Here is a 13,377-nt window from a genome sequence, read left to right on the forward strand (position 1 = left end):
GGATGATGAGAGGGGGCGTCCTTGATAAGGCAGATGTCCAGGATTTCGTCAGTGAAAACAGCGGGTTACAACAATTGTCTGTGAGCACGATCTGGACGGTCCTTGAAAATACGATGCTGAGTGAAAGAAGCCAGACACAAAGGCCCCCAACTGTAGGACTCCATTTACATGAAACGCCCATGGCTGGCAACTCCGGAGACAGACACAGGTCGCCGCTAGCCAGGAAATGGGGTTCCTGTCTGGGGCGACGCAGCCCCCAGGACTGGAGAGCGGTGACGGCCGCACAGCCCTGTGAACGAGCTGAATGTCACTGCGCTGGGCACGTTAAGAGGGCAAGTTCCACAGCACGTGCACTGTTTGCAGCGAAGAAAGAAGAACGTGTGTGCAGTATGATCTCATTTTTGTTCTAAAAATAAATACACAGGCATAGGAAACATGTTAACAGTGGTTCTTCCTGGTGGTAAAATTCGTGTGTGTTTTTGCTCAGTTTTTAGTGTTTTTACAACGAGAATGTATTGCTTATGAAAGTCAAAAAATGAAAACAGAAAGCAGAACAGCCCGTCACTCATCTTCCACACCTGAAAAGGAAGGTGCTCTTCTGAGTCAACAGCCCCCGAAACCTCTCTCCAGGGGGAACCACACCGTCCACGCCATCCACACCGCCTGTAAGGGATGCGGAGCCCGCCGTCCTCCTAGGCGGGGCCCCCCGTCCTCCTAGGCGGGGCAGGCCGCCAGCACCCACTGTTCCACACGGCACCAGATGGGAAGGGGCAGTCGCTATAACAGGGACCATTTTCACCCATATACTCATTAAAGAAGCATTAGGTGCTGCAGCCGAACGAGATACAGTTCCTCCCCTAAGGAGAAGAGACAGGATGTTTGCACAACCAACTCTTCACAGGTTAGACTATCATGAGTGAGCAAGCAAATGCTGCGGAGGCTCAAAGGGCTATGAAACCATCTTAGGGAACCTGAAGGGCTTCACGGAGGAAGCAGCCTTGGAGACGGTCCCCCTGATGGCACCACATGCTTCTCAGGGTGGAGACAAGCCCGGTCCATCCTTTTGTCCCAGCAGCAAGCCTCAGATACCCGTTGCTGGCTCTGCTAAAGTGGGATTAGAAGATGTGTGTGTAGAAACGGGACATAAAGGGAGTAAAGCAGGAAGAAGGGATGTCTTGTGAAAAAACACAGACACAGAGACATGCAAAGAAAAATTCACTTAATGGGATAAAAATGTATTGGAGATAAAATACAGTCAGTGAATATGAAAACAGGTCGGTCTAAACGATCCAAGATGAATAATACAAGTGAAACAGATTAAAGAAAATGAACAAAGCCTCAGGGACATGTGGGACAATATTAAATAGTTCAACATACGCTTAATGGGAGTCCCAAAAGGAGAAGACAGTAATAATAGGACAAAAATAGTTAACAAATAATGGCCAAAAAAAACAAAAAACACCCAAATTTAATGGAAAACGTCATGTAACAGATGCACACCAGGAGATCCCAATCAGCACAAACACAAAGAAAACCACACCCAGGAGCATCACAGTGAAATGGCTGAAATCCAAAGTAAAGAAAAAATCTTGAAGCCAGCGGAGGAAAAAAAGGCACTTACCTACAGGGGTGCAAAGATAAACATTATCACTGACTTGTCACCAAAAACAATGGCGGTCAGAAGACAATGGAACAGTGTCAAGAAACTGCTTAAAGAAAATACCCGTCAACCCAGAATTCTATATCTGGCAAAAAATATCCTTTAAAACTGGGGGTAAGACAATGACATTTTCATATTTAAAGAAGAAAAAAAAAAAAATCTAAGAAAACTTGTCACCAGTAGATCAATATCAGAAACAAATGAGGGGATGTCAGAGACCCTACAGACACTAAAAGAGTAATAAAGGAATATTATGAACTTTAACCCTGATACCAAAACCTGGGAAAAACATTGCAAGAAAAGAAAACTGCAAACTAGTATCTCTTGTAAATATTTTGCAGAAATATTCTAACATTCTAATAACATATAAATTCAGCAATATATGAAAAAAGAAAAAGATCATCATGATCAAGTGGGGTTTACTCCAAGAATGCAATGTTAGCTTAACATTTGAAAACCAATTATGGTAAATGATCATATTAACACAGAAAAATGACAAACATCTCAACATTTGCAGAAGTAGCATTTGTCAGAATTCAACACCCATTTACGATTTTTTGAAAAACTGGCAAACTAGAAGTATAAAGAAACATAACCTGATAAAGACAGAGTCTACAGTTAACATCATACTCAAGGGTGAGAGCTTGAATGAATGCTTTCCCCCTAAGACAGAAAACAAGCAAGAATGTTGACCCTCACCACTCCTATTCAGTATCATACTGGTGGTTCCAGCCAGTACAATAAGACAGAAAAAGAAATAAAAGGCATCAAAATTGTAAAGAAGAAGTAATACTGTCTCTAACTGAGATGACATGATTATCTATATAGAAAATTCTAAGGGAGATATAAAAAACTACTAGAATCAACAAGTGAATTTCATAAGGTCCCATGATACAAGATCAATATACAACAGCCACCTGTATTTCTATATACTAGCAACAAATAGTTGGAAAATGTTGAAAATCATTTATAACAGCATCTGAAAACATGAAACACTTAGGGATAAATTTAACAAAACGTGCAAAATCACACTGAAAATTATGTAACGGTGTTGAGAGAGACCTAAATAGTAGGGTGATCTACCATGGTTACAGATCAGAAGACTCAGTTTGGTTAAGTTTGGGCACTTCTTCCCAAATTGATACAGGAATTTGAGCAATTCCTATCAACATTTTGACAAGCTGATTCTAAAATTCATATGGAAATGCAAAGAGCCTTGATACAGTAAAAAAAAATTTGGGGGTGAAGAAAAAGAACAAAGTTGAGTAACTCATATTAGTTGATTTCATGGATTAGTATAAAGCTACAGTAATCAAAATAGTGTGATACTGATATAAAGAGAGATGAAGAGATCAACAATACAGAATAGAAAGTCTAGAAATACATCCATACATATACAGTGAGTTGATTTTCAACAAAGGCACCCACGTATGTCAACAAGTGAATTAAAGAGTTTTTTTTTCCCCCAACAAGTAGTGCTGGAACAACTGGATATCTGTATGGAAAAGCAAACAAACAAAAATAAACACAAAAACAGACTGACCCCTACCTCCCACCATATAAAACATTAATTCCAAATTTCACAAACCTTAAAGTAAAAGGAAAAACTGTGACTCTGGGTTATGCAAAAAATTCTACACAAGACACAGAAAGCACTGACCAGAAAAGAAAAAACTGATAAAAACGATTTAATCAAATTAAAACCTTTTGCTCTTCAAAAGGCACCCTCAGAGAACTGACACGGCAAGCCACATAACGGAAACATGGCCTCAACACATGGACCTGCCTACAGACTATATGACCAACTATAACACCTCAATAACACAGCCAACCCAAGGGAAGACGGGTAATGGATCCAAAAGCTCACTCCACAAAAGAAGAAATACGCGCAGCAAGTAAGCACAGTGAGAAGATGAGCGAGGCCATCCGTCATCAGGGAAACCCAACATCACAATAAGACTCCACGCCACACCCACCGGACAGCTCAGTTCACAGGACAACTGGGGAGGACGGCACTCTTGTCATCCCTGCTGGGAGAGGAAAACAGCACAAGCCCTTGGAAAACAGTCTGGCAGCTTTGTCTAAGTCTGGCAGTTAGCACATGACTCAGCAGTTCCAATCCTAGGTATTTATCCAGGAGAAATGAAAACGTGTCTACACTAAGATCTGTCCACAAATGCTTACAGCAGTTTTATTCAGAATGGCACAGAACTGGAAACAACTCAAGTGTCCATCAACAGACAATGGATAAGCACAAGTGGGGCACAATCATACAGTGGAATACCACACAGCAAACAAAGAAATAAATTGCATGTCATATAGCTCATTCACGAGGAGTCCTAGAGACCGCCATGAATCTGAAGTGACAAATACAGGATCGGCGCTTGTGTGGGAAAGGCAGGGCGGGGGCTTATCCACAAAGGAGCACAAGGACCCTGTTATGGATTGAACTGTGTCCCCCAAAAACATGTGTTGTAAATCCTACCTCCTATATTTGTGGTTATAATCCCATTTGGGAATGGGTTGTCTTTGTTATGTTAATGACACAAGATCATTGTTCAGTGTGTCTTAAGTCAATTGCTTTTGTGATATAAAAACAAGCAAGAGAAAGGAGCAGAGGTGGGGGAAGAGAGATGCCAAGCTACGTGAAGATCGCCTAGGAGCAGCTCAGAAGAGACACGGACCATCCTCCAGAGCTGACAGAAAGAGAAAGCTTTCCCCTAGAGCTAGCACCCTAAATTAGGACTTTTAGCCTCCTGAACAGTGAGGAAATAAATTTCTGTTAAAGCCATCCACCTGTGGTCTTTGTTATAGCAGCACCAGATAACTAACACCCTTCCTGGGGTGATGGGCTCTTCCAGGTCTGGATCAGGGTGGTGGGTCCAAGAGGACACACACTTATCAAAACATACCTACCACACACTTGAAATGCGAGCACTTACTGTATGTAAATTATACCTCAAGAGAACTGATTTTTAAAAAGTGAAAAAAAAAAAAAAAAGTTACTACTAAGCCCTAGCAATTAAGAAGTGTGACACCGGTACAGAACAGAGCCCCTCGATGGGGATGGTGACGTGTGCCGGGTGAGGAGGTGTGCTCCTCACCGTGGGCTGGGACAATGGGTCCGGCACTGGAGAAGAGGGGTGGACCCCACCCCACCCCACCCCATGCACCAAAATCGAGTCCAGGTGGGTTAATAAGCTAAAGAGGTTTAGGTCGAACTGTTAACTCCGAGGACAAAAAAAAGAACATATTTTTGACACCGGGCGTAGGGAAGGATCGCTGAAATAACACACGCCAGAAACAATCCTTGAAGAAGAGCCTGTAAAATTAAGAACTCCTGGTCCCCAGACAGTGAAAAAGTGAAGACAGACTGTCAGTCTGGAAAAGGCTGAGGAAAAGGGCTTGTCCCACATTCTGTGGAGAACTCCTGCATGGCAGAAGATGGGACACTGCCTTGAACAGGCACCCTCCAAGAGGACGGGCCAGTGGTACCTCGCAGGCTGGGAGATGAGATCGCACGGTCACCAGCATTGGGACGTGGGAGGAGTGTGGGCTGAGGGACCCTGGAGCTGCTGCTTCTCAGGGTGCTGTGAGGCACACGGCTACCGCAGTTAAGGATATAAACAATAGGAGAGCCCACATGGCGTGAAGTCGGGGTGGCGCCTGGGGCCTTGACAGCGGTCCCAGGGGCTATCCTAGCACTTCCGGGTAGATGGGGGGTGAGTGGATGCAGATGTGATGAGGTATAAGCAACATGTCATGCAGGACCTGTGAGTGCTCCCTGTCTCCCTGTAAAAGTCAACTCTGCTGGACGGCTGAACACTCTCATAATAAAGTGTTCACAACACTCATCTATACATATGCAAATGTGTGTGTGCATACATGTGTGGGCACGTGACTGTGTGCCTGGAACTGTACAGGTGTGTATGTGTGGGTCCATGTGGGTCCATGTGCGGATGTGTGCAGGTGTCTGTGTCCATGTGCAGGTGTGTCTGTGTGTGTGTGTGCGCACGTGTCCAGGTGTGCATATATGTGTGCGGGTGTGTGCATGAACATGTCCACATATGCATGCATGCATGTATGCAGGTATGTGCATATATGCAGGTATAGATACTCACTTATTATGTTGGTAATTAAAATTATTTTTACTAAATATAAAAGGATTTATCTAACAAGCAAAGGCTTTTTCCCCAAACACCTTTAAAAGGGCTGGTCCACCGCTGAGACTTCACTCAGGAACAAGGGTCATTTCTAATGGAGGGGCCGCAGCCCTGCTGACCGTGCTGTGGCTGACTCCCAGCCATATTCCCAGCAGAGGAAAAAATAAACCTTTACTGAGAACCTGCAGCAACCAAACCGAAGCACTTGCCGTCAGCGGTGCCAGAGAAACCAGTCCAACAGAACCGCTGCAGATGTACACAATAAACTGCAGGAAACAGGCATCCAGTGCTCACTTAGCATGTTTTGAAACCATTTTCACTTAAGAGTATCAGCTGTTGGAACGGATGATTAAAGGTTTCAACAGTCAAACCTGATGAGTCAATGATACCGCAAGTGAGCCTTGTAACGGTGAAAACCACCCACTAGAGATAAGCTTCTTGGCGGCCCACCCAAAGGGAGAGACGAGGCGCCCATGGCAGAGAGAGAGGGAGAGGGCACCTGTGACACGGTGCACGCACACAGTGGTCAGCCGGAGGGCGGCCGGCCCTGGGCAGGGGAGGGTCTCCTCTGGGTGGTTCCAAAGCTGACACGGTCAGGGCTGGGCTTCTCCCCAGCAGCCGTGGGGCCCCTGCCCCAGACCAGAGGCTTCTCCCTGGGAGCCCATGGGACCCACATCAGCAGTCACCAGCAGAGGACGGCCGTACTGGGCAAGCTCACCTGCTCCACGTGAGGCTCCTTGGCGAAGGAGATCCTGGCGATAGAGTGGGAGGCGATGGACAGCTCCTGCCCGTTCACCTCGCCCTCCTCCACTTCCACGATGCCTGCAATGAGGGGCTACGTCAGTGCACACCCAGAGCCCACACGGGCACCCCACCACGGAGACCCCACTGCAGACCCCCACGCTGTGGAGACCCGGCTATGCCTGCACTGCATTTGCAGCTGAGGCGGCTCCTGCTGGGGGTCTTTTTCAAGCAAGGACTCCATGGCGATGGGGCCTTTGCAGCCATGGAGGTGACAACATCCCCATCTGCAGCTGGCCTCCTGGGTACCCAGAGGGATGGGGGCAGATCCCCTTACACAGCATAGGCAGGGGTCCCATGGAGCATCACCCTCTCTGGAGGTCCCCCATTCTACCAAACAGGCCAGGGAGCCCTCCCAGGTCCCCCAGCTGCCCTGCTCTGAGAAGGGCTTCTGGAGGAAGGAACTATGGGGCAGGGTGGGAACACTCTCGCTTCCTGCCCGACTTCCATGCCACATCTGGGCGGCCCCTCATCAGCGGCCCACTTCAGGAATGAGCCTCGTCTGAGGAGGGTAGTTTCTGGTCAGCGAGCCTGCTCGTTAAGTGTTTTAGGACGCCCTCACACCACGGCAAACCAGACGTCAAGACAGAGAACTCTGAGGTGGTGACAGCGGGTATTCCCTGCGCCATCTTCCCTCCCGGATTCCCTGTCCTATGGGAAAAAGCTGTGCCCTGGGGCCAGGACAGAGCAGGCCCTGAGGTCAGTCAGAGAAGAGCGCCAGCTGCTCCTAGAGGCTCCTCACGCAGCCACCGTTGGATGCTCGCGGCCCTGCCTGCCCCCAGTCCCACTTGCACCTCCCATCCCAAAGGGCACCCACCTGACCGTGCAGATTTCTCACTCACTCCGACAAACGTGTGTCCGTGACAGGGCACCCCTGAGGAGGCCCCTCCACCAAATGCACCTGGTGAGGGAGGGCAGCTGGGGGTGGGGGGACGCGTACCTGTGTTCTGGGCGCTGACGAAGGCCACCTTGTTGGTGTCGGGCTGCAGGCGGATAAAGCCACACTCCCGGTGCATCGGTTTCCTGGTGTCCGGGTGGAAGGCGTTGAACCTGGACAGGAGGCAGGAGAGTGGGGCTCCCGCAGAGACCCCAGGGACTCCACCACTGTGCGCCCCTCCCCCACACTGCAGCAAGGTAACACGTGCTCCTTGTACATGCAGGAAATGCACTCGAGGCCCCAGCACCCCCGTCCTGCAGTGCTGGGCCCTCTGTAACCGCTCCAGATCACCACAGTCGCCCCAACACACACGGGGCCCAGAGAGCCACGTATGTAAACGCAGAGCTGCATAACCACAGGCTCAACACAGTGGCCGGGGCGAGCAGCGAGGTAGCTGGGAGTCCTTACAACGGAAGAGGGGTTTCCTCCTAGTTCTGCTGCACCCGAAAGTGTGGTGGGGCTGGGTGCCACACCCCTTCCTGCCCTTCAGGCAGCAACAGCTTCCCGACAGGGGACTGAGTGTTTGGGTTCCACGGCACCAATGCCGACTCCACCCCAGCAGACTCGGGCTCAGGAAGCTCCAGGACCAGCGCGGGCCACGCCCTCTGACCTCCACCCCAGCAGTTAAGAAAGTGTAGCTCAGAGGACAGGAAGCCTAGGCAGGCCTCCTGGGTGCCCTGGGACAGTCCATGGTCACGCACCGACAGCAAACAACCTCAGGTTCTAGCGCCCCTTCTTAAAGGAGCAGCAGCACACCAACCACTGTGGCCTGCGCACCTCAGGATCCCAGCTCCGAAGAAGAGTTTGAGCCTGAGAGGCATCGCCCCAGGAGAGCAGGAGCACCAATCAAGGGGGACACTTGGAGGCCACGGGCGCAGAACAGCCTCCGTGTCTCAGTCGGAGAGCATACGTCTCCTGCAGCCATCGCATGCTCCTTCCTGTCTCTCCACCTCTCCATTAAAGTTCACCCGTGGACCCTACCTCCAGGTGGACCCTGCCTCCAGTTGGGCCCTGCCTCCATGAAGAGACCCTGTCTCCACGAGGACCCTGCCTCCAAGTGGGCCCTGTCTCCACGAGGACCCTGCCTCCGGGTGGGTCCTGTCTCCACGAGGACCCTCCTTCCACGTGCACCCTGCCTCAGCACTCTGGTCCGTGACCTGGGAAAGCTGTGCTCCAGTCTCAGGGCACAGTGGAGCACCTGGCCTGGCTGGAGGGTTTGCTGGGCTCTGCCCTGCATCTTCCCTCACCATGGAACAGAGACCCTGCCCTACATGGGCCTCGGGGCCATAGTGGCCAGCCTACGTGTTCATGCGGTCCTCCATGCCAGGGAAGACACAAGCCCGAGAGTGCTGAGTGCCGTGTGCCAAGGCATGGCAGTGCTGGGCACCAGGCAGGGGTGGGCACCTGAAGGTGCAGAGGGCATGGAGCCAGAGCCATGGGAGAGAGGTATCCCAGGGGCTTACAGACAAGACAGAGCTGCAGCTGGCAGCATACACTGGTCCCAGGTCAAAGAGAAGCTTGAACTCAGTCCTCATTAGTACGTGCAGAAATGCCTCATCCCTTTTCGTACAGACATACCATAATTTACTTAACCATTTAAGATTTTCTGAGCTTTCGTTGCTATTACAGACAAGCTAATTAAGTAACCCTGTATGTGAATGATTTTATGTACATGAGAGTATATCCATGGCAGAAATTCTTAGAAATGAGATAGCTGGGCCCAAGTACATGTCCACTGTAATTCTGATAGATACTAACACATCATTCTTCACAGAAACAGACTCAATTTATGCTCCAACCAGAAATACAAGAAGGCATCTCCCTACACACTGTTGAAGCCATCTTATTAACAAATCTTCTATTCTTTGTATTAGGTGAAAGATGGTAGTTGGATGTGATTTGCACTCACATTTTACATATAAAAGTGAGGTTGAACGTTACTTAGGAGTCACTTGGACTTCACCTTCAGTGAAATATTCATAAATGTCAATTTTTCTATTTAGTTGTTGTGATTTATTTCTATTGATCAATACTTACGTATAGTGAAACTGGCCCTCTGTATATGAGTTGCAAAAAGTTTTCCCAGTTGTTATTTGTCTTCTAACTGTACTTATGGCATTTAAAAAAAAAAAAAAAAACTCTCGGTGTTAGTCTGGATATTTTCCATTTACCTTACTTCTAGATGACTAACCCTCTGCTCAGCTGTGCCTACTCTGTGGCTAAACTCGTTTATTGAGTTAATTTCAGTTATTGCGCTTTTTGGCTCTGGATTTCCATTGCTTCTTTTTTCTTTATAGATTCTAGTTCTTGAGTGAAATTCCTCAACCAACAATCTGCTTTCTTAAATATGTTAATTGCAGTTACTGTAAAGTCTAGCTAACATGTGGGGCTGCTTCTAACGTCTGTTTTTTCCTTTGGTCCTGGCTCCTGGTCCGCTGGATATCCCTGACTGAATGCTGAACGCTATGCATGAACAAATGACAGAGGCTCTGGGTGACATCCCCTTCCCCAGATGACCACTTCTGTTTCTGGCAGGCAGGAGACAGGAGCCGAGTATCTAACACAGGAAGGAGGTGAGCTCCGTTTTCCTAGGGCCTGATCTCCTTCCGCCTCGCTCATGTCCTTCCTTAGAAGGTGCTGCCACACCCAATGCACCCCTCCAGCACCAGGAGGCTGCCGAACGCTCTGCTCCTCAGCCCTGTGCCGCCCCACAAAGGCACGCTTCCCTGTGTGTGCCTTTTCTCTGGGGTCTCAGCCCTGAACGCCAATTGTTGGACAGACCAGCTGTGAAGGTTACTTTGGGGTTAACTGGGAAAACATGGAAATGGTCTGTGTATTAGCTGAGGTGAGAGTCTGCTGAAAGATGCAAATTTCCGACTGAAAAACAAGCATGATTTGAAGCAATAAATATGTTCTTAGTTAAAAAAATATGAGTATGCAGGCATGGATGTATATATGTGTACACATATAACTGCACACATTAGTATATGGACACGGATGTGCAGGCATGGATGTATGTGTACATACATATCTGTATGTATACACACTGACAGATGGGCACACCGATATTTATTTTATTTTTTAAGATCTGGAAGAATGTGCACCAAGGTATTAATTGTTTGCTCTCACAGTTGTGAGAATGTTTTTACTTTTGCTCATCTGCGTGTTCTAATTTCCCACAGTGTATACATACTGGTTAGCAGTGGTTAAGAGCTCAGCTGCTAACCAAAAGGTTGGTCGTTTGAATCCACCAACTGCTCCTTGGAAAGCCTATGGGGCAGTTCTACTGTCCTGTAGGACCACTATGAGTCACTACTGACTTGATGGCAACGGGTCTGATGTATGATTTTTAATACTAAAAGGTTAATCTTTAAAAAGGAAGGGTCTGCGTGAATGGATGTGTGTTTTACCTTATGCCTTGTGCACTTATTTGGAGCCGATACAGGGCTATCCCCCGTGGAGCTATTATCTTGCCTCAAAGTCAAATCAATCCACACGGTAAGAAATGAGACAGTGACTTCGGGTGCAGTCTCTAACCCACCTGTGTCATTACCGTAAACTCATGTCAGGTGATTAATTTCTGTGTACGACTAGGAGGTGAGATGAGGGATTTAACGAAGCACACCCACTTACTTTTACACCTGGACTAACAAACCCGCAATCCTGTGGCAAGCCTAACATCTTCAGAGGGCACCTGTCTGAAATACCACAGCCAGGTTCCTTCCCACCTGCTGTATTCATCTGTCTGGCATCACCTGGAATTACTCTGGTGGCAGGGTGGACTTACGAGAAGTTCAGCATGGGCTGGCCCACGTGGGAGATGTGTACCTCCTCCAGGTACTGGAAGGGCTGTAGCGTCGGGAAGGTGCCGGCTCCGGGCGGGTCGGACAGCCAGGTGCCCAGCATCCAGGACAGCGGCTCCACCACTGGGTTCATCGTGGGGGGCTCTGGGAACAAAGGACAGACCGTCACGGCTGGTGCTGACTGGCTTCCTTCCAACAGGCCTGGCTGAGCTTGCTGTGGAGATGCACACCCTATGGAGGGGCACGCTTCCTTCACCACAGCCACCTGTGGGCGCTGGTCAGGTCGGGGAGAAGACCAAGCAACCAGCACGTGTGATCTTGGGAGGGGTCTGGCTGGACAGGGGAAGGCCAGCGCTGGATCCTAGCAGACACAGTCAGGGAGGGGCGCTGACCGCCTGGACCCGACCCCAGCCACGAGCAAGGCCGAGCTCGTGACGGACAGCCGCAGAGGTCAGCCCAGGCAGCACGAAGCCCCAGACCCTGTGGGGGCGGAGTCTTTACGAGCCGGTCCCAGCACTCAGGGTCGGGGAGCACCAGGGCGGAGAGGCTACTGGGGAGGGGGCTCACAAAAGTGGAGAGGCTCACGGGGGTGGGGGTGCTCTCACCAGGGGCGGGGGATCACAGGGGTGGAAAGGCGCACCGGGGCAGGGGCGTGCCAAAGTGGGAGCACACCAGGGGCGGGTGCAGGAGCCTGGCAGCCCAGCATCTGGGCAGAGGGGCCTGGGCTCCATCTGCAGGCGGTCTAGACCAGGGCAGAGCCGGCGGGGAAACGCAGCGCCCCCCCCACCCCACCTGAGCCTTGCGGTGCTTGCACTAAACATGCTCCGCACTGAGGCCGAGGCCTGAAGAGAGGTTAGGAAGGGCTGGAGGGTACACCCCCAGATGACAGGGTGCAGCGGGGCGGGCAGGCCGTGCACACCCCCACGCCTGCGGGTCGGGGCCGAGGGTCACCGTGCCTCAAAGGCCGCTCCCTCACTTTGCTCCTCCCTGACACAACCACTAGGGGCGCACATGTCCCGAGTTCCTTCTGCGATGGACTACGGCCGCCCCCTAGGGGAGCCTCGCGCCACTGCAGGAGGACTCTCGGGCAGGGAGTCTGGAAGCCAAGCCACTGGGAAGGAGCACTGTACCCCTTCTCCCAGCCAGGGACCTGCCATGCCGGGCGCAGGCGCTGGCTTCCTGGGCCCACGCGGGGCCCTGCGACCCTTTACCTTGCTCTTGTATTAAAAGGAGCTACCTCCAGGGATGTGGCAGTGACCACCCCCTGATCCTCACCAGATCTAGGGAGCAGGAGGTGGTCTGTGTCCCGGCCTCCGCCAGGTGATCGCTTACTGAGCCCGGCTGGCCGGGGGGCTGCTCAGGGTGAGGGGGCTCCTTCTTGGGGTGATGGCTGCCCAGTTCTGTGAATAACCCACAGACCACTGAACTGTATACCCTAAATGGGTGGATTTGCATGGAATGTGAATTATACCTCGACAAAGCTCATACAAAAAAAAAAAAGATCAGAGAGAAAATAAATAGAAGGTAGGCTAAGGGTGAGTGCAGTCCCCAAAGAAGAAAACGAAACCATGAACAAGAGTAGAGAGGTAAAGACATTATCCAAGAAAGCCTCTGAAAACAAAAGAAAACTTGAATCTACATAATGAAAAAGCACGCTGCCTACCAGGAAGAACCGGTGAGGCACGGGTCACACCAAGACCTACCCCAGTAAAACGCCTGAAGTTTAAAGACAGAACGGACCCTCTGGGCGCCCAGACACTCAGCACCAGTCACCTAAGAGGGCACCCAGGCGGCCTCTGACTTCTCCACAGCAGCGCGCAATGGCGGAAGATTCTAGAGCTACACAGACATACCAGGACAGAGAATGAGTGGCCAGGACTTCATATCCAGCCACAGCACCCTGTGACCCACACGGGTGTAGACCTGAGCCGCCCAGCACGGCCACAGCACCCTGTGACCCACACGGTGTAGACCTGAGCCGCCCAGCATGGCCACAGTGCCCTGTGACCCACA

General features: G+C 50.3%; 1 protein-coding gene across 1 annotated transcript in view; it reads right to left on the minus strand.

Moving 5' to 3' along the window:
• THAP4 (THAP domain containing 4) overlaps positions 1-13,377 on the minus strand; it is a 23,492-nt gene that overhangs the window by 4,646 nt on the left and 5,469 nt on the right. The window contains exons 2-4 of the mRNA XM_004386485.2: positions 11,349-11,508; positions 7,565-7,674; positions 6,542-6,645 (exon numbers count right to left, since the gene is read on the minus strand). Of these exons, the coding sequence (XP_004386542.1) occupies positions 6,542-6,645; positions 7,565-7,674; positions 11,349-11,508 (374 nt within the window). The remainder of the gene's footprint in view (positions 1-6,541; positions 6,646-7,564; positions 7,675-11,348; positions 11,509-13,377) is intronic.

The sequence above is a fragment of the Trichechus manatus genome, unplaced genomic scaffold (genome assembly GCF_000243295.1).
Source record: "Trichechus manatus latirostris isolate Lorelei unplaced genomic scaffold, TriManLat1.0 scaffold00165, whole genome shotgun sequence".
NCBI lineage: Eukaryota > Metazoa > Chordata > Mammalia > Sirenia > Trichechidae > Trichechus > Trichechus manatus.